The sequence below is a fragment of the Coregonus clupeaformis genome, chromosome 1, assembly GCF_020615455.1.
Source record: "Coregonus clupeaformis isolate EN_2021a chromosome 1, ASM2061545v1, whole genome shotgun sequence".
Lineage (NCBI taxonomy): Eukaryota > Metazoa > Chordata > Actinopteri > Salmoniformes > Salmonidae > Coregonus > Coregonus clupeaformis.
This window is the reverse complement of record NC_059192.1, coordinates 84559286-84585873: the sequence shown is the minus strand read 5'-3', so window position 1 is coordinate 84585873 and position 26588 is coordinate 84559286. Positions and strand designations below refer to the sequence as shown.

General features: G+C 41.9%; 1 protein-coding gene across 3 annotated transcripts in view; it reads left to right on the top strand.

Moving 5' to 3' along the window:
* The first annotated feature begins 4380 nt into the window (after positions 1-4380).
* LOC121575619 (caskin-2) overlaps positions 4381-26588 on the top strand; it is an 85330-nt gene continuing 63122 nt past the window's right edge. For 2 of the 3 annotated variants that reach the window (XM_041888857.2, XM_041888851.2), the window contains exons 1-2: positions 4382-4742; positions 6648-7228. In XM_041888857.2, coding sequence (XP_041744791.1) covers positions 7135-7228 — 94 coding nt within the window. In that variant the 5' untranslated portion in view covers positions 4382-4742; positions 6648-7134. Of the gene's footprint in view, positions 4743-6647; positions 7229-26588 lie in introns of all 3 variants that reach the window. The other variant, XM_041888843.2, reaches the window with a different exon arrangement.

The window sequence follows — 26588 nt, the reverse complement described above, 5'->3', positions numbered from 1 at the left end:
AGATACCCATAAACTTCCAGTCATTGCGCTTACACTAGTTAGCAATTGCGCTAGCGCTAGTTAGTAACTTCCTTTAAACTGCACGCAGAGACATAACAATGGTATCCACAAGTTAATCTGACTCTGGGGAAGTAGATAAAGGGCCTCATTGCCAAAGTATCCCTTTAAATGGTATTTGAACTAATACCCCTTGCTCGCTACCAACCCGTAATGTTCTGCTACAGTGTAGCTACACCACCAGATCTGTGAGTGTGAAGGAGATAGGGCCACAGACTTATTTGCAAGAATACATTTCTGCACTTTGCTAAAAGCTGCCTAGAGTCAAGTAAATAATTGTCCAATTATCACCACTAACATAACATCAACATAAAACTAGCAGTACTCAAGGTATACATGAATTCTTTGTGAATTTGAACTAGCAACCTCTTGGTTGGAAGTGCATTAATGTTTCTGCAGTGCCAACAGGTTCATACTTACTGCTTGGAACATATATTAACACACTCAAAAAATAAGGGTGTGGTTAGGGTACACTACAGTGTTGTTACCTGGGGTACACAAAGGTCAAAGGTACACTTCACAGGTACACATATGAACTCACATGGTGCAGTTCGGTACCTTGTTGGTATAATGGGACATTTTTCTACCCAATATTTTGAATATAAGGTACGGTCATTGCGCTTTGATTGGTGAGGGCAAGGTACTAGTGGGTTGCATTAGCATATAGGGGGCGTGGTCAAATATGTGAATTTGTGCCAATTGTCAGTGGAAGTGTTGTAGCAATTTAAATGTTTGATGGTTATGCCGACGTAAGTAGAGCACCTCCTTCGACACTGTATGTTCTGCAAACTTTGTAAGTGAATGTGTGAGCTGCACTGTGAAGCGGTTGTTGTGCATTTTCAACTAACTTAATGGTAACTTGTTGCTGTGAATTTGTCATTGCTTAAATGAAAACTAATTGTCAATAAGTAATTGTAAAAGCCACAATAACTTACTGGCAAAATATTGGCAGTAACCTACAGGGAACTTGATGCCTTCACTGACTCTTTTGTTGACAACATGCACATCACTTGCTGATTGGCAGCATACTGTAACAACAGCAGCCTATCAGAAGATTGCAGGGATGGCTTATTCAGCTAGCTCTTTATTATTTTATATTTATAATTTATATTTTTATTTATTTAAATATATATATATATTTTTTTTGTCATTTAGCAGACGCTCTTATCCAGAGCAACTTACAGGAGCAATTATGGTTAAGTGCCTTGCTTAAGGGCACATCGACAGATTTTTCACCTAGTCGGCTCGGGGATTAGAACCAGCGACCTTTCGGTTACTGGCACAACGCTCTTACCCACTAAGCTACCTGCCGCCCATGGTCTCCCATGAGAGGGAATGTCATCCTAGTTTAAATTGCTCTGTTCAAAAGACATTAAGCTTGTACCCAGTCAGTTCTGCAGCCTTGTTAAAGGCTGACATAAGTGCATGTGATACTAAATAGCCATATGATATGTAATTTATAGCTAGTCACCATGTAATTGTAGCACTCACTTTCCTATCAGATCAGTGAGTGTGATGGATTAGCTACAGTAAGTTACTGTGCATTTACCATAACCCACTTGTAACTAGTTGACAGCAAGTTATTGAAAATTACACATTAGCTTTCTGCAAACCAGCAGCCATAAAGCTACAGGAAAATGCACAGTAACCTCTTAACAGTCACAAGTTCTTACAAAGATTTCAGAACTAATAATGTCAAAAGAGATAATGATAAAACTACTTAAACAGGTACAACATTTCCACTGACGGTTGGCATAAATACAACATATTTTACACCATGCCCCCAAATATACTAATGAGCTCCCGCCAGCACATCGACACGCCTACATTTCAAAGTGCCGTAATGATTGTACCTATTGCTGCGTTCGTTGGGAAGTGGGAATTTACGGCCCTCCGTTTGGTAATTACTAGTAGGAAAGACATTTATCATTCCTGAGCTCCGACTTCTCCCACATGCTGACCTCTGACATCACCTACTAAGGAAATAACTTTGATAACAGCATTTTCGGCAGTTAAAAGTAACAACAAAACATGATTCATAAAAACCAATGTTTTTGAACTGCATAAATTGTTTACAAGCATGATAGCTGTACTTTTAGTTTATGGTTGACACAGCTTGTTGGCCATTAGCCAATTGGCGTTTCCCAATTATTTCAAAGCATGTGAATGCATCCAACTGGTATTTACAACTTCACAACTGGTAAATTCCCAACTCCCACATGGTTACGAATGCAGCTTTATATTTAATATATTGGGTAGAAACATTTACCATTATAATAGGTTATCCACACATGTACCCTAAAAGGTACTGACGAGTACCATGTGAGTTCCAGTACCATGTGAGTTCCTATGTGTACCTCTAAAGGTACCGAATGTGTACCTTTGACCTTTTTGTACACCAGGGAACAAAACTGTACCCTAACCATCCTCTTATTTGTGAGACTGTGTGGATATACACTGAGTATACAAAACATTAAGAACACGTGCTCTTTCCATGACATAGACTGACCATCTGGTGGCACTGCTGAGACATAAATGCACTCCAGACCAAAAAGTTGCCAGCTCAAATTCTGAGAGCATTTACGCACACTGAGGGCTCGATTCTATCAGATCTGTGCTAGCGGACACCCGCATAGTAGTTGTTTTGGCAGTGTCAGAGGCGGAACTGCGTTAGCGCTGTCAAATCCACAAGCATCTCCCGGCATTAAACCTGAAACGGAAATTGTCATTGGCTGCACGGAGCTGCATTAAGAGAAATCCCATCCAGCCTTGTTTACAAGTTGGAACAATGGAATGTGATATGTAATTGAATACGATTTTCAATTTGAGTGTCATTATTTCTATATAGCCTACACTTTCTCGTTCTGAACTGCTAATGCGGGTAGGACGTGGTGGTTTCGTGACAATGACCACATGAGCAGCCGTTCACTGATTTGACAAGTCTAATGCAGTTACACCTCCAACACTGCCAAAACAGCAGCTATGCAAGTGTCAGCTATCACGTGTTTATGCTTGATCTGATTGAATCTAGGCCTTAATGTCAAGTGTCCCTTAGCACTGCTACTTTTTAGTTGGTGTTGTCAGATAATCGCACAATTATGGACTTTCCGGGCAACTTTTAACAAAGTGCAGAAATGTATTCTTGCCAATATATCTTGGGCTATCTCTGTCATTCCCACAGACCTGATGGCGAAGCAGGAAATGTAGGTTGCTGTCTTCTAAGAGGTTGTGAGTTCAAACCCCAGGTCTGGTTGCGTCCCAAGTGTGCTTACCGATGTTGAGATCAATTCCATTTATGTTCCAGTAAATTCAGAAAGTAAACCCAATTCCTAGTTTTACGGTATTGAAAATAATTTAATTCGAATTATAATTTCTGTGTACTTCCTGAATACAGTTAGTTGTTGTATATCTACTGACAAAATACAGTTCAGCTGTAGAAATACATTAAAAGTTGTTTCCACTATTTTCACCGCAACTCAGTAGCTGTTAACGTATTATAAAATTACAGGATAAAAAAAAAACAGTTTACGCCATAAGCGCATCTACGTTTAAATGCAATTGCAAGTCAGGCATACCAAGTTAATTTGCAGGATGGGCCAAATAGTACCCAAGTGCATTGCGATTGACAGTAAATAGGTAGCAAAACTCTAATACATTATACTATTACTGTAGAAATGTACCTTACAATGACCACAACATTTACCACAAAATTAACAGCAATGGCTAACAGTGTAGTTTCATGTTATCACATGTTTTCACATGTGGAAAATCGCATGATTTCACGCATGAAACGTGAAATGTCACAAGTGAAATCATGTGAAAACGTATTTTTGGAACACTTCACATGTGACATTTCCCGGTGCTTTGACTAACCACAGCCCCCTCACACATCCCGGGCTGTACGCTCATATGGCCCCACGGCCACCATCCCACTTCTGACACCTGCGTAGAGAACGGAAGGAGCGGGAAGCGAACCCGGGTCTCAGGCATGAAAGGCAAACACCATAAGGCTAACCCACTTGATTGGAATTTTTTAAAAGCTCATAGCGAGGATCGATACGATATATATTATGGTATATCCGACCTTAGAGACCATGTCTTGTCTATTGCACAACTTGATTCTATCTCCAATAAGTTATCCATATAGCCTAACTACTGATACAGTCAGCTACCTTTTCACTCCCCTGGTGATTAAGGATAGTATGGGAGTATGGTAATCCTATCCTAAATCTGTGGTACAGTAGCCTACGAGTCGTCTCTCCGAAATTCTCTCCGGTTTTGATGCGTGTGGAGGAGGAGCCAAAATGTTGAAGAGTCGCGCGTTTCGCTCGAGGTCTCAGAGGGATTAGGCTAAATTGAAAAGGTGTCAGACCAGGTCTTCTAGCTCGGACGGTTCAGTCGAACTGTCTGGCGAGGATGACATGATTTTATTGACTGGCAGCAAAACAAGGATTAGGAAAAGAGCTGAATGAAGTCAGAGTTAGACTTTCAACCACTTATCAGAAAGTCGTCTGGATATTGTTTCGCTAGTAACGTTAGCAGCATAACTTCTTCATACACACAGCTTCCGTGCGGTCTGTTTCTTGAGCCTCGGCTCCAAGCACCTGACAAACTGGCTGAGCGGCACTCTACCCTCCTCCAATCCTCTTCACCAGCGACCGGACAACCTGTGAACACATTTACTGGTACGATTTTCTGTAGTTGACCTCTTAGTTTGTTTATTATTGAGCGGTCTTGGAAGACCACAAATCAAAATCGTAATAAAAAATTTGCAAATTTGCTACAACTTGTCGAAAAAAAATAGCCTAAAGCTAACTAGTAACAGCGTCCGACGTTCTATTAATTAATTTTATTCTATCTAGCTAGATCTGCCGGTATTATATCATATTCGGTTCTGTTCTATTCTGTTAATTTTTTTCTATTCTATTGGGGTTCTATTCTATTCCTTTGAAGTGTAGCAGGGTTTTCAAACCTCTCCTCGGGGACACACAGCCGTTCCATTTATTTGATCTAATGTTACTGTACCAGTTTGTTTTCCTAACTACAGGGAAGCCCTCTAGCTATAGCAGGTCTGTGTTTGTTTACATATGTTCATGTGCCTCCCTCAATGGACAGCTGCTAAGTTTGTTATGATGTATGATGTTGTTATGACACCCTCTGAACTCTGTGTACTGAGATTGATTGCCTTGGTGGCAATCAAGAGGACAGTCATTTACTAGCTGGCAAGGAAGGTGACTGAGTCTGTGTCACATTGACATGCATGGCATTACCAGCCACTAGCTAGCCAGAACAGAAATCGTATAGGCTAACTTCTGAATGGAATAAAAATGGATTCATGATTGCTGCCTTACATGATGCCTCCTACCTTCACATACATGTAGCACCTATCATTCCATATCATCATAGCTAATATGATGTGATCTGTTATTTTACTTGACCGCGTCTACTGCCTATTATTGTGTAGCCTATACAATGACAGGATACGTATTAACTTAGCCCCACAACCTGATGGTAAACAGAAGCCCTGCTGTAGACAGAGACACACCAATAACAGTCCCTCCGGCTAACAACACATTGTGGTGCCAGACATTATGTCCCAGCACAACCTTTCAGAAGAATGGGAGATAATTGAATATAGTTTAATAGAATGGGATAGAGTAGAACAGAAAACGTTGTCCTTCAGAAGGACATTTCTTTGCAAAGTCTCGCAAGTGACACACAAAAAAAAATAAACATTCAGTTGGAGAGACGATGTTGTCATGTTTTAGCAACTACAGTTTGCCTCCCAGCTCCGTTCGCCCAGAAAAACTCCTATTTTAATTGGATCTGGGTGGCTGCAGCTCTGTGTGTGATCTCAGATATGCCTCATTCACTTGCAGCTGTACACAACCCAAAAACCAGCCTAATGTATTTTTCTCCTAAAACATTTATCCTAGATATGTTTTGTCCCCTAAGTGCTGCTGGCTGTGTCCCCTGTGATGGAGAATTCAGGGGATGTTATTAAGATGCGGTCACTTCTGCCTTCCAGGGTACGTCCCAAATGTCACCCTATTCCCTATATAGTGTACTACTTTTGACCAGGGCCCATAGGGCTTTGGTCAAAAGTAGTAGGCTTACACTATGTAGGGAAAGATGACATTTGGGACGGAGTCCCCAGTTTCCTTCTGGGGAAAAAAGTTTGCAGCTTTTTCCCAGAGAATTGGCAGAGTTCCAGACAGCTCCTAGTGAAAAAGACACTTCCTAGAAGTTGAAGGAGTTAATGAGTAGTATTCCGACATGGAATGATCCTAAGATAACATTCCATGGTGAATAGGCTTCCTGAGTGAAAGAAAAACAAACACATTAGATTGGTTTTAGAGAGCCACCCATCCTTAATTATGTTGTAGTTACAACTTGTAATAACACAGTTATAACACAGACTATTTAGAGTGATTTATTACTTGATAAAGTCCTTTGTTTATCCATTGCTGTATATTTGTAATGCAGTCTAGAAGTAGCAGTGCATCAGCTCCTCACTGTTTGAATAGTAGTAAATGCCCAGCTCATGATGACATGTCTCTGTGTTCTAATGGTAGGTTTTACTGTTTCAGGTTGGCCGAAACAGAAGAGAACCCGACACACACCTTGCCCTAAGGACAATTCCAGGCAGACTCCATTTGATTTACATCAGGACAGACAACCAGGCCCCACACACAAACACACACTCTGGAAACCAAGCAACCAACAGAAGGCAGAGGAACACAGCCTCTAACAACCAACTACCCCGCCTATCCTATCTCACCATCTCACCCAGTTGATGCCTAGCCTAGCCTAACCCAGGCCTGGAGATAAAAATGTGGTCTGCTGGCTGTTCTGGTTGATTCCTATCTGACTGACACAGGCAGACAGACTGGCTGGTTTGGGCGTTTTGTGACGCTCTTCTGAACATTCATCATCATTGTGTATCTGAAGGAATCAACATGCACCTGATTGGGTAAGGTTGAGGCCTCGACTGCCAAGGACCGCTTAGACGCGGTTGAGACAACTGACCTCGTAAGGACCGTGTGTGGTTACTGGTCACTGGTGTGGTGGTCAGTCATGGGTAAGGAACAGGACCTCCTGGTGGCAGTGAAGAGTGGAGACATCCTCCTGGCACACAAACTCCTGACCAAGGTTAAATGCAACAAAACCAGTGAGTAGCTAGACACACACACACACACATCTGCTTTCCCTTTAAATTCCTGATGCAGCCTGTGTGTGCCTGTGTTTGTGTTCAGAGCATGTGTATCTGTTGGCTTGATGTAATGTACAGAAGAAACAGTGATAGCCCGTCCCTTATCTGAGTGATATTGTTCTCTGTATCTGTATCAAGGGAACACTTTGTATTTAAAATAGCAGTATCAGGTTCAACCATCCACCACAACCAATGATCCATCTAGCGGTCGGACAATTTGAAGTTAAATGTAGTCAAACCCCCAACAATATGACCTAATCTCCAAAACACAGACGCTGGTACTGTACAATATGTCTCAGGGTGTGTGTCTCGAATGGCACCCTATTCCCTATATAGTGCACTACTGTTGACCAGGGCCCATAGGGCTCTGGTCAAAAGTAGTGCACTGTATAGGGAATAGGGTGCCATTTGTGATGCACCTCACAGTGTGGGTATGGAGCTTCAGTGTTGCTTATCTCTACAGATTCCTGTCAAACTGCTCGCGAGGCTAGCCTACTGTAGCATTGTGGCTAATTACAGTATTCTCCTTATCCAGGCCAGGAGAAAGTTAAACCTCTCTCTCTCTCTCTGTGAAACCTCTTTGTTGTTGTTATCTGCCTGTGCTGTGCTTTCATCGTGGCTGCTGTTCTGCTCTGCTCGGTGGCAGGCTCAGAGGAACAAGGGCCTGTCAGTAGCACATAGGGTTAGCGCTAGCCCTACACATCATGACATGCTGCTAATGCCTTTCAACAGTCAAACACTCATGGGCTAAATGTTTCAATGCTCGGGAAAGGAAATTAGTGGCCTAGTTGTTGCATTAATTTCTTCATTTGTAGGGCTGGGAATTGCCTCACAATATTATATTTTCATGAGATTTAGGTGCCGACATGATATGTATTGCAATTCTTATGATTGTCACGATTCTATATGTATTGCGATTCAATACTGGGATTTTATTGCGATTCGATGTTCCAAATATATTACTCACCATATGTCTGCTGGACAGGGACAAGAGAGAGCCATGAGATTTTTTGTTGTTGATCAGTCATGGTAATAAAAGTGCTGAAAACAAATTGGCTACCTTTTTAAAAAGAAGATGGAGAACAAGCTATGAAGAAAAAATACTGGACTTCTGGTGCAGGCACAGCAAACTAACGCATAAATAATATCACGATATTGTCAAAATGATACATTTACATTTTAGTCATTTAGCAGACGCTCTTATCCAGAGCAACTTACAGTTAGTGAATACATATTTTTTTTATACTGGCCCCCCATGGGAATCGAACCCGCAACCCTGGCGTTGCAAACGCCATGCTCTATCAACTGCTCTACATCCCTGCCGGCCATTCCCTCCCCTACCCTGGGCCAATTGTGCGACGCCCATGAGTCTCCCGGTCGCGGCCGGCTGCGACAGAGCCTGGATTTGAACCAGGATCTCTAGTGGCACAGTTAGCACTGCGATGCAGTGCCTTAGACCACTGCGCCGCTCAGGAGGTTAACACGATATATCATCCAAAATAATATCCCAATATGTAACTGTATCGATTTTTCCCCCCATCACTATTCATTTGCAGTGTGATTTATTTTACTTTACCAACTTTCCGGATGTAATGCATTAATCAAAGTGAAATTAGCCTAGTTTCACTCTTGGAATATGCTTGTGTAAGTAAGTACTCTACCCTGACTGAAAAAATAGGGTACGTTCTGATGCTTTGCAATGCTCAGTCTCTAATATTTTCCATTTGTAAACGAGTAGTTTGGTACCTCAGGACAGTAAGACTTAAAATATGAAGGGCTGTATTTTAACCAACCTGACGCGATGGTAAATCTAAGCGCAGGCGGTAGCGCTATAGGATCAGGGGTGTGTCAGAAATATTTTTGCTATTTTCACAACTACAATTATCGTCGCAAAAGGCCTGGGTTTTCATGAACAAACAAGTTGTGGGTGTGTTGAGGCTTGGCCCCTCACTGGCCAATCAGAACGTGCTCCATGGCTAAATATGTGGTTGCTTGAAGTTGTGTATTTACGGTCTTTTATGTATTGCCTTGGAATCAACCCCAATTCCAATGTTAGTCCGTTATAGTTTGTTAAATGGCTTACAGAAACAAAATAACAAAATGTGTAGACCTATCCCATCTTTGCTAAATACGTTAACTAGAACCCATTTGCAGTCCAAATTGTTCTAAGTAATTGCATGGCTTCAATAGCATTCACACTGATATAGGGACTAGGCCTACTGTAAATTGCATTATGGCTGAGCATGTATATGCCGAACATTGTCAATAAGCAAGATTAAATTCATTATTGATAAGGCCTAAAAAGAGAACGAATAATTCAAATCAAATTCTAAACAAAATGAAACAACAAGTTGTTTTAAATAGGTTATGTCTAAATACACTTACAGGCACCATAGTTTCTCCCTGTGGGCATATAATATTAAAACAACGCAGATTATGGAGGGTTTTATGTACAGTACATCCAAACTTTTCACAGTAGCTGGATCCAATATAGATCCAATATAAAGAGAAAGGGACAATGTCCACTCACTGTTATACTGCTCCCAAATATGTTTTATGAACATAATCGGAACCATTTTACAGATCAGATCGTATTCACACATCTCCAGGAGTTGCATTGCATGCGAGCCACGGAGTTGTCACCATAAAACCAGGAAGGTGAATCATTCTAATAAGTTTGGTTGTAATAAAATGTAACGAAAAACAAGCAATCAGTTTAAAAAAACAACAACAACAACAACATGTATAATGTAATGATATCATCAAATTGGCGGGATAAGAAAGAGGCGCTGTTGAACCAGGACAACAACAAAAAGCCTTCATTGACGATATACAGGAAGTAGCAGGAGGGGAGGCTTCCCTTGGTTTTTAATCAAATAAAAAATAAATGGGAAAAAACATTAGTTTTTTATGTTTCTAAATACGAAGTATGCAGGCACAAAATGCTAATTGGGATGCTCTTGTTCCATGCGCATATGGGCAGTGTGCATCATGGCTGGATAGGCTGTGTTTCCGCTGTCAAATGTCATGCCATAACCAACTGCTGACGCTAAAACCAGCTTTTGGTTGGTCTTAAATATCCCTATCAGTGTATATAGCTCCGCAGTGATCTGGTACTTCTACTCCCTGTATATAGCTTCACAGTGATCTGGTACTGGTACTTCCTGTATATACTGTAGCTCCACAGTGATCTGGTACTGTTACTTCCTGTATATAGCTCCACAGTGATCTGGTACTGGTACTTCCTGTATATAGCTCCACAGTGATCTGGTACTGTTACTTCCTGTATATAGCTCCACAGTGATCTGGTACTGGTACTTCCTGTATATAGCTCCGCAGTGATCTGGTACTGGTACTCCCTGTATATAGCTCTGCAGTGATCTGGTACTGGTACTCCCTGTATATAGCTCCACAGTGATCTGGTACTGGTACTCCCTGTATATAGCTCCGCAGTGATCTGGTACTGGTACTCCCTGTATATAGCTCCACAGTGATCTGGTACTGGTACTCCCTGTATATAGCTCCGCAGTGATCTGGTACTGGTACTTCCTGTATATAGCTCCACAGTGATCTGGTACTGGTACTTCCTGTATATAGCTCCGCAGTGATCTGGTACTGGTGCTCCCTGTATATAGCTCCACATTGATCTGGAACTGGTACTTCCTGTATATAGCTCCACAGTGATCTGGTACTGGTACTCCCTGTATATAGCTCCGCAGTGATCTGGTACTGGTACTTCCTGTATATACTGTAGCTCCACAGTGATCTGGTACTGTTACTTCCTGTATATACTGTAGCTCCACAGTGATCTGGTACTGGTACTTCCTGTATATAGCTCAACAGTGATCTGGTACTGGTACTCCCTGTATATAGCTCAACAGTGATCTGTTACTGGTACTCCCTGTATATAGCTCCACAGTGATTTGGTACTGGTACTCCCTGTATATAGCTCCGCAGTGATCTGGTACTGGTACTTCCTGTATATAGCTCCACAGTGATCTGGTACTGGTGCTCCCTGTATATAGCTCCGCAGTGATCTGGTACTGGTACTTCCTGTATATAGCTCCGCAGTGATCTGGTACTGGTACTTCCTGTATATAGCTCCACAGTGATCTGGTACTGGTGCTCCCTGTATATAGCTCCGCAGTGATCCGGTACTGGTACTTCCTGTATATAGCTCCACAGTGATCTGGTACTGGTGCTCCCTGTATATAGCTCCGCAGTGATCTGGTACTGGTACTTCCTGTATATAGCTCCACAGTGATATGGTACTGGTACTCCCTGTATATACTGTAGCTCCACAGTGATCTGGTACTGGTACTCCCTGTATATAGCTCCACAGTGATCTGGTACTGGTACTTCCTGTATATAGCTCCACAGTGATCTGGTACTGGTACTTCCTGTATATAGCTCCTCAATGATCTGGTACTGGTACTCCCTGTATATAGCTCCACAGTGATCTGGTACTGGTACTTCCTGTATATAGCTCCACATTGATCTGGTACTGGTACTCCTTGTATATAGCTCCATTCTTGTGTATTTTATTCTTCTTGTGTTACTATTTATTTTATATATTTTTTAACTCTGCATCGTTGGTAAGGGCTCATAAGCAAGCATTTCATGGAAAAGTCTACATCCGTTGTGTTCGGCGCATGTGACAAATAAAATTTAATTTGATTTGACACACACACACACACCATGTCATCACCATTGACCCTAGTGGAGGGGTTAAGGATGTGGTCAATGTTACGGTGGTTCATTACTGCAGGAGAGCTGTAAGAATGACAGATGCCAAGATGCTCTGGTCTACACTGGCTGGTATAGCCCTGGCTAGGTGTCAATGAAGTTGAATAGCATGCCTATTGATTATGTAGAGCTGTAAAAGCTCTGTGTGTGTGTGTGTGTGTGTGTGTGTGTGTCTGTCTGTCCTTGTGTGTGGTGCTCCTCTAGTGGGGTCTTGTCAGGCCCAACCTCAGGCTCAGGGCCAGCCTATAGCCAGGCAGATGGAGAGAGACCACCAGAGCACTGAATGGAACCAGGGCTGGAGGAGGGCTCAGGGGGTTAGGGGAAGGTCAAGGAGAGGGTCAGGGGTCAGAATGACCAGACGTGTGGTCAACAGGGAAGACAGTTTTACTGAAGGTCTGGAACTCTGAATAGATAGGAATGAGAGAAGGTGAAGGAAGGTGGTGAGGGTTGGTGACATAGTACAGTATGGCCGGTGATGGATTGGGGTTCAAACCCATTTTTATCTCTGTTACTCAAGGGGTGAGGGCCAATGAGAGGCATGAAAAGAAAGGGACCAGGTAGTAGGCCACCATAGGGCCATAGACCAGGACTGCATCCCAAATTTCACCTTATTTCCTATATAGTGCACTACTTTTGACCAGTGCCCATAGGGCTCTGGTAAAAAGTTGTGCACTAAATAGGGAAAAGGGTGCCACTTTGGATGCAACCCAGTGGTCAGAGAGCTGATAGATGGGGAGCTGAGGTCTGGCTTTATCTGCTGACAGGTCCTGTCTCTCTGTCCTCTCCTAGACTAGTCCAGTCTGCATCCCAAATGGCACCCTATTCCCTACATAGTGCACAACTTTTGATCAGAGCTACATAGGGCACAACGTTTGACCAGAGCCCATAGGGTAGTGTGCTATGTAGGGGATAGGGTGCCATTTGGGACGCTGCCCTAGTCTGGCCAAAGAAGGTCCAGAAATGCAAGCACAAGATAATTTGTGTGGAGGTGGCCGATTCATCATGGCGATAGACATACTCACAGCACACAGACCTTACACACCGCTGAACTATTTTATTCAGTAACACCAAGGAGTTGATCGCGGACTATAGGAGAAAGAGGGGGTCGACAGCACCTCTTCCCCCTCAGGAGGCTGAAGAGATTTGGCATGGGCCCTCGGATTCTCAAAAAGATATACAGCTGCACCATCGAGAGCTTGGTATGCCGCTTGGTATGGCAAACGCACCGCCCTTGACCGCAAAGCGCTACAGAGGGTGGTGCGGACAGCCCAGTACATCACTGGGGCCAAGCTCCATGCCATCCAGGACCTCTATATCAGGCAGTGTCAGAGGAAGGCCTGAAAAATTGCCAAAGACTCCAGCCACCCAAGCTATGGACTGTTCACTCTGCTACTGTACTGGAGGATCGGCTCTTGGACCAACAAGCTCCGAGACAGCTTATACCCCCAAGCCATAAGACTGCTAAATAGACAGACTGCTAAATAGTCCATTTATGGTACCCAAACTATCTGCACTGACTCTAACTTGCACTGACCCTACACACACTAACTAGACTATACAGTATATACACACTCACTCATATACACTACATTGTCACTCCCATACAAAACCCACACAGATTCACACACATGCCCACACACACAAGCAGACTGACACAACACAAACACACATACATACACATTACACACACTATTACACTTTATTTTACTCGTGTTATTATCTATCCTGATGCCTAGTCACTTTACCCTGCCTTCATGTACATATCGACGTCAAATACCTTGTACCTCTGCACATTGATCTCGTACTGGTACTCCCTGTATATACACTACATGACCAAAAGTATGTGGACACCTGCTCGTCGAACATCTCATTCCAAAACCATGGGCATTAATATGGAGTTGGTCCCCCCTTTGCTGCTATAACAGCCTCCACTCTTCTGTGAAGGCTTTCCACTAGATGTTGGAACATTGCTGCGGGGACTTGCTTCCATTCAGCCACAAGAGCATTAGTGAGGTCGCGTTAAGATTTCCCTTCAATGGAAATAAGGAGCCTGAGCCATGAAAACAGCCCCAGACCATTATTCCTCCTCCACCTAACTTTACAGTTGGCACTATGTATTCGGGCAGGTAGCGTTCTCCTGGCATCTGCCAAACCCAGATTTGTCTGCTGGACTGCCAGATGGTGAAGCGTGATTCATCACTCCAGAGAACGCGTTTTCACTGCGCCAGAGTCCAATGGCGGTGAGCTTTACACCACTCCAGCCAACCCTTGGCATTGAGCATGGTGATCTTAGGCTTGGTGCGGCTGCTCGGCCAGGGAAACCCATTTCATGAAGCTCCTGACGAACAGTTATTGTGCTGATGTTGCTTCCAGAGGCAGTTTGCAACTCGGTAGTGAATGTTGCAACCGAAGACAGGTGATTTTTACGCGCTACGCGCTTCAGCACTCGGCGGTCCCGTTCTGTGAGCTTGTGTGGCCTACCACTTCGCAGCTGAGACATTTTTGCTCCTAGACCAGGGTTCCCCAACTAGAGGCCCGCGGGTGTTTTTATTTGGCCCCCCAAGTTTTCTGAGCAAAACAAGTAATAATATGTTTTCTTTAATTTTAATTGTTGGACACAAAAGTCTGTAAAAACACCAGGAAATCAGCTTCAAGTGATTTTAATTTAAGAAATCTGTTCCCAAGTATTCCCACACATAATAGAGAGACACGTGGTCGTATACAAATGTAATCAAGGTTTGAAATGATTATGTTTTAGTCAAACATTATATCTGTTTGGGCTTCTTGCGGTCAACAAATTATTTGTAATTATGTTCCGGCCCCCCGAACATCCGCTCAACAAAAAATCAGCCCGCGGATAAATCTAGTTGATGATCCCTGTCCTAGACGTTTCCACTTCACAATAACAGCACTTACAGTTGACCAGGGCAGCTCTAGCAGGGCAGAAATTTGACAAACTGACTTGTTGGAAAGGTGGCATCCTATGAAGGTGCCACGTTGAAAGTCACTAAGCTCTTCAGTAAGGCTATTCTATTGCCAATGTTTGTCTATGGAGATTGCATGGCTGTGTGCTCGATTTTATACACCTGTCAGCAACGAGTGTGGCTGAAATAGCCAAATCCACTAATTTGAACGGGTGTCCACATACTTTTGTATATATCGTGTAGCTCCATTCTTGTGTATTTTATTTTATTCCTTGTGTTACTATTTTATATTTTTTAACTCTGCATCGTTAGGAAAGGCTCGTAAGCAAGCATTTTCACGGTTGTATTCGGTGCAATTTAATTTGATTTGAACTTACATGCCCCCAGTGACAGCTTGAGTTACATGGCTATGGGAAGTTTTTGTACCTCATGGGTGCTGTTCGCCCATTGCCCTAACACACCTCCTCAAAGGAAGACTATTGTTAGTATAGCTCCTCAGAGACCTTCATTATTACCATCTATTGTCTTCTAGACACATGCTGGTGTTCATGTTATATAACCCTAGCAGTCTGTCACGACATCTATACAAATGGACTGAAGTTTCATGCAGAACAGAGGTGAATTTTAAATCAGAAAAGAAACTTGACTGCACATTCTTACGCAACATAAGCTCACAATCCTTTACAAACCATCCTGTTCTTTTTAACATCTGCTAGTTCTCTAGCTGTCTCTCTTCATCTTTACCTCCCTCCCTCCTTCGCTCACTTATTCCTCTGCCCAAATCAGGGATATCCCAGATGGCCCACGGTGAGATTACTGGACAGAGGGGTGTGTGTGGTGTGTAGTGTGTGTGTGTGTTTGTGGTGTGTGCGTGTGTGTTCCACTAATACCACTGTTCGATTGATCCTACAGTATGAAGCTATGGGTCGCCAACTAGAGTACCCTATTAGCTAACAGTAGTTATTTATTATTAGCTAACAGTAGTCAGCTTGTTAGCTAACTGGGCTAAAGAGATAATTGAGGTTGTCGACTCATTGTCTACATGTCAGCTGAACATGTTGGGCCAAGTAATGTGTGAAGTTTCCCATGCTAGTACAGAAAATATGCACACACGCACACACGCATACACACACACACACACACACACACACACACACACACGCACACTTTAATCCTGACCCCTTTCTTCCCGCGACAGATGGAGGAGCTTGTCAGGGATTGCCGAGGAATTTAACTGAAGGGGTTAAGTGTGTGTGTATGTGTGTGTGATAACGTCACTTAATCCAGCATAACTGTTCTTTTATTACCTAGCTAGCATGCAAGCAGTGGATTCATCCATTCAGTCCTCCCTATCTTCTCTCAACCTTCATTACTCTCTCTCTCTCTCTCTCTCTCTCTCTCTCTCTCTCTCTCTCTCTCTCTCTCTCTCTCTCTCTCTCTCTCTCTCTCTCTCTCTCTCTCTCTCTCTCTCTCTCTCTCTCTCTCCCCCCCCCTCTCTCTCTCTCTCTCTCTCTCTCTCTCTCTCTCTATCAAGAATCTTACCATTAATCAGACAGTAGAGATGTATCATTCAGAAAGTATATGCCAGGAAACTCAGAGTCTATTTTCTCTCTGTCTCTTCATTAGGTTAGTCTCTCTTTTCTCTGTCTCTTCATTAGGTTAGTCTCTCTTTTCTCTGTCTTTCTTATCTTTTTTCTCTCTCCAGTATCTGACTAGCACTCAGTCATATAGTATGCCAAAAACTAAGTCACCAATTTCTATAGCCCCTATCTGTACTTGCCCTAGAACTGTTTTCATGATTTGTCTGCTCGATACGTCTGAGGAAAGACAAAGCCAAAAGCTTGTCTGTAAGCGTGGTATACAGTGATTTTGGTATTGTTTATGCATGTATGGATGGACTAGGGTTATGTTATCGTCTGACAAAATAGCTTTGATAAGACTGATACATGTGTGTGTGTACATCTGTGTGCGTGTGTGTGTGTGTGTGTGTGTGTGTGTGTGTGTGTGTGTGTGTGTGTGCGCTCCTTAGGGAATAGGGCTATATCAGTAACTTTAATGAGAATCAGCAGGATGCTGTTTTTGTAGTTGTAGAAGAGCTGCTGCTTTGATCTGCTATGCCCTCTGATTCTTCTGTTACTCAGACTGGATGTTAGATATAGAGACGGAGGTTATATTATTAAAGCGCTGTCATCTGTTCCCTGTTTTAGTTGTTTTAAAAGGCTAAACCTCTTGTCTTGTTCTGATAAGGATGAGAAACATTGGGAGTCTGATTAAAGCCAGATTTATACCCTACGCAAGTTCGCAATGCAAGAGCGCAATTAGCTACGCGAAATGGCGTTCCTGCATAGTTGCGTTGAGTAACAAATTCTGTCATTTCCAAAGGGGCCGATGGATGGTCTTATCACTGTGGTAGGCCTAGTACAGTACACACATAATTTGTCAGGGCTCGTCTCAGCTTAGAAGTATAATTAGGGCTGTGTCAATGCTAATAGTCCAGGTAGCCATTTTATTAACTATTCAGCAGTCTTATGGCTTGGGGTAGATGCTGTCAGAAGACCACTTTTGAAGTCTTTCCATCTCTACCAGAAGGTTATTATTAGCATCATCGAAAATAAACGGGGAAAATATGCATACTTACTTTATGAAACATCATTTTCCACCACCATGCTAGAGTAGCTAATGCTAGTCAGGTTGCAGCAGTCTATTTTTTCACCCCTGGTCTGATAGTTTCCAAATAGAAAAGACTGCTGCAACCTGATTGGCTGAACGTGATATGCAACAACCGGGACTAGCATTAGCTACTTTAGCATGGTGGTGGAAAATGGTGTTTCATAAAGAAAGTATGCATATCTTGCCATATTTTTTTTGCCTTCTAGCCAATCAAGTTAAGAAGGAAAATAACACCTTTGCAGCCTGAATGGAGAATGTTTTATGCACAAACCAGTCCACAGGGGATACGAGTGTATAGCCGGCTGCATGCATTCCCTTTGGACGGTAAGATGAAACCATCGCCATCTGCCGGCCTTTGGGCTACGCTAACGGCTACACAAAGTGTAGACATAATATTATGCGCGCACCGTACAAGCACTCAGACAGGGGCATTCCTGTGCCATTTTCAGAAAGTTGCAGTTTGAAATTACGAATCACTGATGCATATTGTTCATGTCTTATGATTAACTTGGGCAAATTAATGCATTTTCTAATAAGTTAAATACATATAGTCGATTTCCTACTTAGTTCAATACATTTTTAAATATTGTTTAATGTCTGTATTCCGTGATTCCGTTCGTGTTCTCTGCAACACAGATTTTTTAGGGACCTACGAGAGGTGAGTTACAATTTAGGTGGGGGAGGGGAGCGAGGGCTAGTGATAGGCTGATTGACTGGGCCCAGGCTAGCCGCTGCCTCTAGCCTGGATATCTTCCCTCACATGGGGAAGATACTGTAAATAATAGGTGATTATCCCTCCCCCACTTATCGGGTTAGGTGAGCTCACCAATGAAGTCAATAGGTTCTATTAAGCTCAGCACTTAAGAGAACTAGCCCAGTTGTTCCCATTTTCAGATATGATGGGTTTGGCCCACTCTTCAACCAAAGCAAAGAGAGGAATTTCCACACTACATGAGGGGCAAAGTGTATTGATTCTGGCCTTTTTTGGCAACATTTGAAACGTAACTTATTTTCCACTAAGGATCGTGTGTGTGTGTGTGCATGCGCGCATGAACAGTGCATTCGGTAAGTATTCAGACCCCTTGACTTTTTCCACATTTTGTTACGTTACAGCCTTATTCTAAAATGTATTAAATTGTTTTTTTTTCTCATCAATCTACACATAATATCCCATAATGACAAAGCAAAAACTGGTTTTTAGAAATTTCGAGTCTCATAGCAAAGGGTCTGAATACTTATGTAAATAAGGTATTTCTGTTTTTTAGCTTTAATAAATTTGCAAACATTTCTAAAAACCTGTTTTCGCTTTGTCATTATGGGGTATTGTGTGTAGATTGATGAAGGAAAAAAAGTAATTTAATCCATTTTAGAACAAGGCTGTAACGTAACAATGTGGAAAAAGTCAAGGGGTCTGGATACTTTTTGAATTCACTGTATGTGTGTGTGACACTACCATGTTGTGGTCCTCTGTAGCTCAATTGGTAGAGTATGGCGCTTATAACGCCAGGGTAGTGGTTTCGATCCCCGGGACCACCCATATGTAAAAATGTATGCACACATGACTTGAAGTCGCTTTGGATAAAAGCGTCTGCTAAATGGCATATTATTATTATTCCCTACTGTTACTGTTTGGCTTCATTCCACTAATCAGGTAATCAGGTGTTGGGTTAATGCTGATCTTGTGGGATCACCAAGGTGTGTTCACATTCTCAGTGACAGTGGTGACCTTAGACAGATACACACTGCTTAGCCTGGTGTTGTTTAGCCAATTCAGGATTTGAGCCGATGAACATAGTTACAGTCAGTAGTGAGTAGGCCAAAGCTAAATGTTGGCTATATGTTGAACCCATGAGCACAAACCATGTGAAGTTCATAGAAGCATGTCAAATTGGGTGTCAAATGAAATCTAAGAGTATATTTTATTTGAGAAATTAAGGCAAATATATAATTTTCTCAACCATTTTCCATCCAAAAAATTAGGAATAAGCAAAGGCTTTGATTTCTGGTCAAACAGATGGAAAAGGGGTCTTAGAAAACATCTACCAGAAAAGGTCTTAAAAGGTACTGTATTAGAAATACATTATAACAGAATAATGTTTAATTTAAGATGCCTGCCAACTAATATCAACACTTGCATTTAGTTTAGGATAATGTTTTCTGCCTTTTTTTAATTTAAGAAACATTGAAATTCCGTTACCAAAAACTCACATATCTTTAAGATATTGTCTAATTTCTCTCCCTCATGAGGAGGGAGAATAATGAAAGTTCACATAAGTAACACGTAGACCTATCAATTAGTTATAGTGTTTTTACTGATAGCAATTTTCTTTATGAATTATTATGTGATTAAAACTCGAAATGATGTTACCAAATCGGTAACAGAATTTCAGAAAAATTGGTAACGGAATTTCTGCAATTGAATTGGCTACAATGGGAAATCATAGTAGTCACAAACCACAGTTGGGTCACCTGCTACTGTCCTCCCTTCCACTGACATAATGTTATGTTCAGTTGATCACTGTTTTCTTTCTCTTTCTGTTGTCTGGTGGTCAAAGCAAGTCTGGACAACCTCTCTCTCTCTCTCTCTCTCTCTCTCTCTCTCTCTCTCTCTCTCTCTCTCTTCTCTGCTCTTCTCTCTCTTCTCTCTCTCCAATTAATGTCACCTCTCCCAGCTCTTACTGACACCTACCCATAAGCCCCCTCTCTTTCGATATACTATAACCAGCATCTTCACCCACTGAGCACCGACCGACACTGGACGTCCATGGATGTTGAAATGTAGTTGAAATTGGTTCAGTCCACCCTGGCCTTGATTTCAATGTCCAAATATGTTGTTTTTTGGTCCGTTCCGGAACCGGCCTTGATTTCAACGTCCACATTAGAGGCTGCTGCTGCCTATTGAAATCACTGGCCATTTTAAGAAATGGAACACTAGTCACTTTAATAATGTTTACATATCTTGCATTACTCATCTCATATGTATATACTGTATTCTATAATATTCTACTGTATCTTAGTCCATGCAGCTCTGTCATTGCTTGTCCATATATGTATATATTCTTAAATTCCATTCCTTACTTAGATTTGTGTGTATTGGGTATATGTTGTGAAATTGTTAGATATTACTGCACTGTTGGAGCTAGAAGCACAAGCATTTCGCTACATCCGCAATAACATCTGCTAAACACGTGTATGTGACAAATAACATTTGACTTCATTTGATTTGGCCCAAACATAGACATCCATTACATTTACATTTTAGTCATTTAGCAGACACTCTTATCCAGAGCGACTTACAGTTTTAGTGAGTGCATACATTTTTCATACTGGCCCCCCGTGGGAATCAAACCCACAACCCTGGCGTTGCAAGCACCATGCTCTACCAACTGAGCTACAGGAGGCCCCTAGCAATAGATACTGTTGTTTTGGCTGTATGGCATCATTGAATATGATTACCAATGGTTAGTTAGATAGCTAGGATATACCAGTCAGCTAACCATTTACAGTAACAGCAGTCACACTAAATCATATTCAGAAATTGAGAAATCGTACTTTATCTTGGCACTGTGGCACGGTATGGGCAGCTATTAATTGATGAATTAATAGATAATAGATTCATAGAATTGAGTTAGAAGGGTGAACTCCTACTTTGAAAGGACAGGAAGTGTTGGCTGTGCACTTAACCAATGACAGTAATTCCACATTTAACCCCACCCACATTTGAAAATGTAAATATCAAGTTGTTTTTCTGGTTTTATATGCAAAAACAAAAAACAAGCCAATTTTCAGTTTTTTCTATTTCTATTCAGAAACGAATAAACAAGCCGTTTTCACGTTCCCGATTGCTCCATTTTAATTCGGAAAACAAAATCAAAATGTACATGGACCGTAATCTTACCTCAGGAATCATGACAATGTTGTCCACGACATAGGCTAATTATCTTGACCACCGTAACAACATAGACACCAAAATGTTCTGTCAATTCTCCAGATGAACATTAATTCCCACATTTTGGCTGATGTTCAGTCGCGTGCAGTATCACACCTGCTCTTTATCACCTGACTGTCATTCAGAAAATCCTTTCCTGAATCAGCTGATGTTACGCGATAATTTCCACACGTAACTAAATAGCTAGACATCAAATGTGCATCAAACAACTATTATGCATTATTTAAAAAACTTTAATGGCAGTATCGATTTTTGTTTTATTCATCTTGTTAAAGTTAGTCTTTCTGTTAGAAGCATTGGATTTTGCAATCCATACAATACTTGGGATATGTGTGCCCATGAAAACTGTTTTCACACCATAACATAGGGAGATACGAAATGTTACGAGGTTACAGTGCATTTCCGAGATCTCCATACAAAAAAAGAGTCCAACAGCAATATTCAGGAATTTTACAGGATCAAATTCAATGTGTAATTAAATTGTTAAATGCTTAGTATATGATATAATGACAAACAGCAGTATCATAAATGTAAGGAAAGAAAGGCAGTGTTTTATGTCACATGGTTTTTCCCAAATCTGTGAAGACTCCAAGCATGTGGTCCTCTGTAGCTCAGCTGGTAGAGCACGGCGCTTGTAACGCCAAGGTAGTGGGTTCGATCCCCGGGACCACCCATACACAAAAATGTATGCACGCACGACTGTAAGTCGCTTTGGATAAAAGCGTCTGCTAAATGGCATATTATATTATTATTATATGAGAAAGGGTTTAAACATAGGTTTTGATTCAACTCATTCATTATATTGAATGTATCTGTGTTCCCCCTTTTATATCCTACTGTATTCACGTAGATGTCCACTACAAGAAATGCTCACTGGTACCCTAGTTTATAGAAAGACCCATAAGCTGAATCAGGTTAGTTACAACTGTGGTTGGAGCGAAAACCTACAGGAGGGTAGCTCTCCAGGAACAGGGTTGGAGAGCCCTGATATACAGTGCATTCGGAAAGTATTCAGACCACTTTAATTTTTCCACATTATGTTACGTTACAGCCTTATTCTCATTCTTTTAAATGTCTTGGAATGGCCTAGTCAAAGCCCAGACCTCAATCCAATTGGCAATCTGTGGTATAACTTAAAGATTGCTGTACACCAGCGGAACCCATCCAACTTGAAGGAGCTGGAGCAGTTTTGCCTTGAAGAATGGGCAAAAATCCCAGTGGCTAGATGTGCCAAGCTTATAGAGACATACCCCAAGAGACTTACAGCTGTAATTGCTGCAAAAGGTGGCTCTACAAAGTATTGACTTTGGGGGGGTGAATAATTCTGCACGCTCAAGTTTTCTGTTTTTTTGTCTTATTTCTTGTTTGTTTCACAATAAAAAATATTTTGATCTTCAAAGTGGTAGGCATGTTGTGTAAATCAAATGATAGTAACCCCCAAAAAAACAATTTTAATTCCAGGTTGTAAGGCAACAAAATAGGAAAATGCCAAGGGGGGTGAATACTTTCGCAAGCCACTGTACAGAAGTGTAGGAGTTCCCTAAAAGCCTATGGGATACAATAAGGTGGTATACCTTATTATAATATATAATAAATAATGTTAATATAATAGAAGAATGTGTAAAATGTTAAAATAATTAAGGACAATTATAATTTGCAGTATGTAAACTTAACATGATGAACAGGAATTACATTTACTCTTACGGGTGGCCAATAAGATCTAGCTGAAAGCCACGCCCCTAATAAGACAAGCCTCCTGAAAATAACTGAAGTATTAAATTAATCCCAACAACTGGCTGGGTCAAAATACAGTGGGGAAAAGTCAGCCACCAATTGTGCAAGTTCTCCCACTTAAAAAGATGAGAGAGGCCTGTAATTTTCATCATAGGTACACGTCAACTATGACAGACAAATTGAGGAAAAAAATTCCAGAAAATCACATTGTAGGATTTTTAATGAATTTATTTGCAAATTATGGTGGAAAATAAGTATTTGGTCACCTACAAACAAGCAAGATTTCTGGCTCTCACAGACCTGTAACTTCTTCTTTAAGAGGCTCCTCTGTCCTCCACTCGTTACCTGTATTAATGGCACCTGTTTGAACTTGTTATCAGTATAAAAGACACCTGTCCACAACCTCAAACAGCCACACTCCAAACTCCACTATGGCCAAGACCAAAGAGCTGTCAATGGACACCAGAAACAAAATTGTAGACCTGCACCAGGCTGGGAAGACTGAATCTGCAATAGGTAAGCAGCTTGGTTTGAAGAAATCAACTGTGGGAGCAATTATTAGGAAATGGAAGACATACAAGACCACTGATAATCTCCCTCGATCTGGGGCTCCACGCAAGATCTCACCCCGTGGGGTCAAAATGATCACAAGAACGGTGAGCAAAAATCCCAGAACCACACGGGGGGACCTTGTGAATGACCTGCAGAGAGCTGGGACCAAAGTAACAAAGCCTACCATCAGTAACACACTACGCCGCCAGGGACTCAAATCCTGCAGTGCCAGACGTGTCCCCCTGCTTAAGCCAGTACATGTCTGAAGTTTGCTAGAGTGCATTTGGATGATCCAGAAGAGGATTGGGAGAATGTCATATGGTCAGATGAAACCAAAATATAACTTTTTGGTAAAAACTCAACTCGTCGTGTTTGGAGGACAAAGAATGCTGAGTTGCATCCAAAGAACACCATACCTACTGTGAAGCATGGGGGTGGAAACATCATGCTTTGGGGCTGTTTTTCTGCAAAGGGACCAGGACGACTGATCCGTGTAAAGGAAAGAATGAATGGGGCCATGTATCGTGAGATTTTGAGTGAAAACCTCCTTCCATCAGCAAGGGCATTGAAGATTAAACGTGGCTGGGTCTTTCAGCATGACAATGCTCCCAAACACACCGCCCGGGCAACGAAGGAGTGGCTTCGTAAGAAGCATTTCAAGGTCCTGGAGTGGCCTAGCCAGTCTCCAGATCTCAACCCCATAGAAAATCTTTGGAGGGAGTTGAAAGTCCGTGTTGCCCAGCGACAGCCCCAAAACATCACTGCTCTAGAGGAGATCTGCATGGAGGAATGGGCCAAAATACCAGCAACAGTGTGTGAAAACCTTGTGAAGACTTACAGAAAACGTTTGACCTGTGTCATTGCCAACAAAGGGTATATAACAAAGTATTGAGAAACTTTTGTTATTGACCAAATACTTATTTTCCACCATAATTTGCAAATAAATTCATAAAAAATGCTACAATGTGATTTGTGTGAAAGAAATTCTCATTTTGTCTGTCATAGTTGACGTGTACCTATGATGAAAATTACAGGCCTCTCTCATCTTTTTACAGTTTTTCTCAATTGCTAAAACACTAAACCCTATTGTCTGAACCAAATGCTCAGTGGCCTGAACCCACTGATTGAATCAATCACTCTTTTGGCAAAACCATAAGCACTTTTCACCTGTTTAGACATAACTTGCCAACACATTTTCATTGTGATGCACCCGTGCTGCCTAATGGTGAGCACAGGTGACAAAAGTCAAACACAATTAGAGCACAGGTGTCACCACTTGAACACAACAACTCAAAATTGATCACACTTGTGGCTAATGATGTGAGGGAACATATACAGTAAGCCAGTTCGAGAGCACTGGTTTGTGAGGCCCTACAATGGATAGAAATCTGAGAGGAAGAGTTCGTGTGAGAGGAGGTCGAGGTGGTCAGCGAGACAAAGAACAGTAATATCTGATGAAATCAGAGCTACTGTGATTGACCATGTTCTTGTCCATGGTATGAGCATGAGGGAGGCTGGACAAAGGGTACAACCAAACATCAGTAGATTCACTGTGTCCACCATAATCCGAAGATTTAGAGAAGAGAACAGGTAATTACCTTTTTTTTGACATTATAGTACAGTATGTAAATGTTGACAGCAATTACTGTATGACATACTATATACTGTACCACAGTATACTGTAAGTAAATATATATTTCAGTACATCACTGTACCAATGTACTGTAGTATTGTAATGGAGGGTTGGTCTAACTGTTTGTAGGCCTAGTATTCCATGTATATTTGTTGTAACTCCATGTTCTCTTTTTGTAGAATTGAAAGACTGCCACATGGGGGTGGGAGGACAGGTATGTTCTCCCCACACCAAGAGACCCTAATTATTGATATGGTCCGTGAGAACAATGCCATTAAACTGAGCGAAATTCAGCAGAAGATCATTGAGGACCATTTAAATTTTGAGGGTATCAACAATGTCAGCCTCTCTACTGTTGATCGTGTCCTCAAGCGCAACAGACTGCGCATGAAACAGCTATACAGAGTGCCCTTTGATCGTAACTCAGACAGAGTCAAAGAGCAAAGATTCCAGTATGTACAGGTTGGCATATATCCAGACACATTCAATGTTGATTACTCTAAGTAGTGATATACTGTAGTGGCCTAAATCACTTTTTCCGTATCACTTACAAAACTATATCTATTTCTACAGAGGGTTTTTCAACTGGATGCAATGGAAAGACCCCATCAATACATCTACATGGATGAAGCTGGGTTTAATCTCACCAAAAGGAGAAGGAGAGGCCGTAATGTGATTGGCCATCGGGCCATTGTTGGTGTTCCTGGGCAGCGTGGTGGCAATGTCACATTATGTGCTGCCATCAGCAATCATGGGGTTGTCCACCATCATGCCAACCTGGGGGCCCTACAACACTCACCAGCTCCTCATTTTCCTCAATCACATGCGAGATGCTTTGTTAGGGCAGCAGGATGAGCATCCCATCTATGTTGTTGTTTGGGACAATGTGAGTTTTCACAGAGCCCTCCAGGTTAAGAGAGTGGTACAATATGAACCAAGGTTTTATCAATCTTTGCCTTCCACCGTACTCCCCTTTCCTAAACCCCATTGAGGAATTCTTCTCCTCATGGCGGTGGAAGGTATATGAACGCCAACCTTACACCAGGGTAAATCTCCTGCAAGCCATGGGACTTGCCTGTGGTGACATAGGTGTGGGAGGCATGCCAAGCC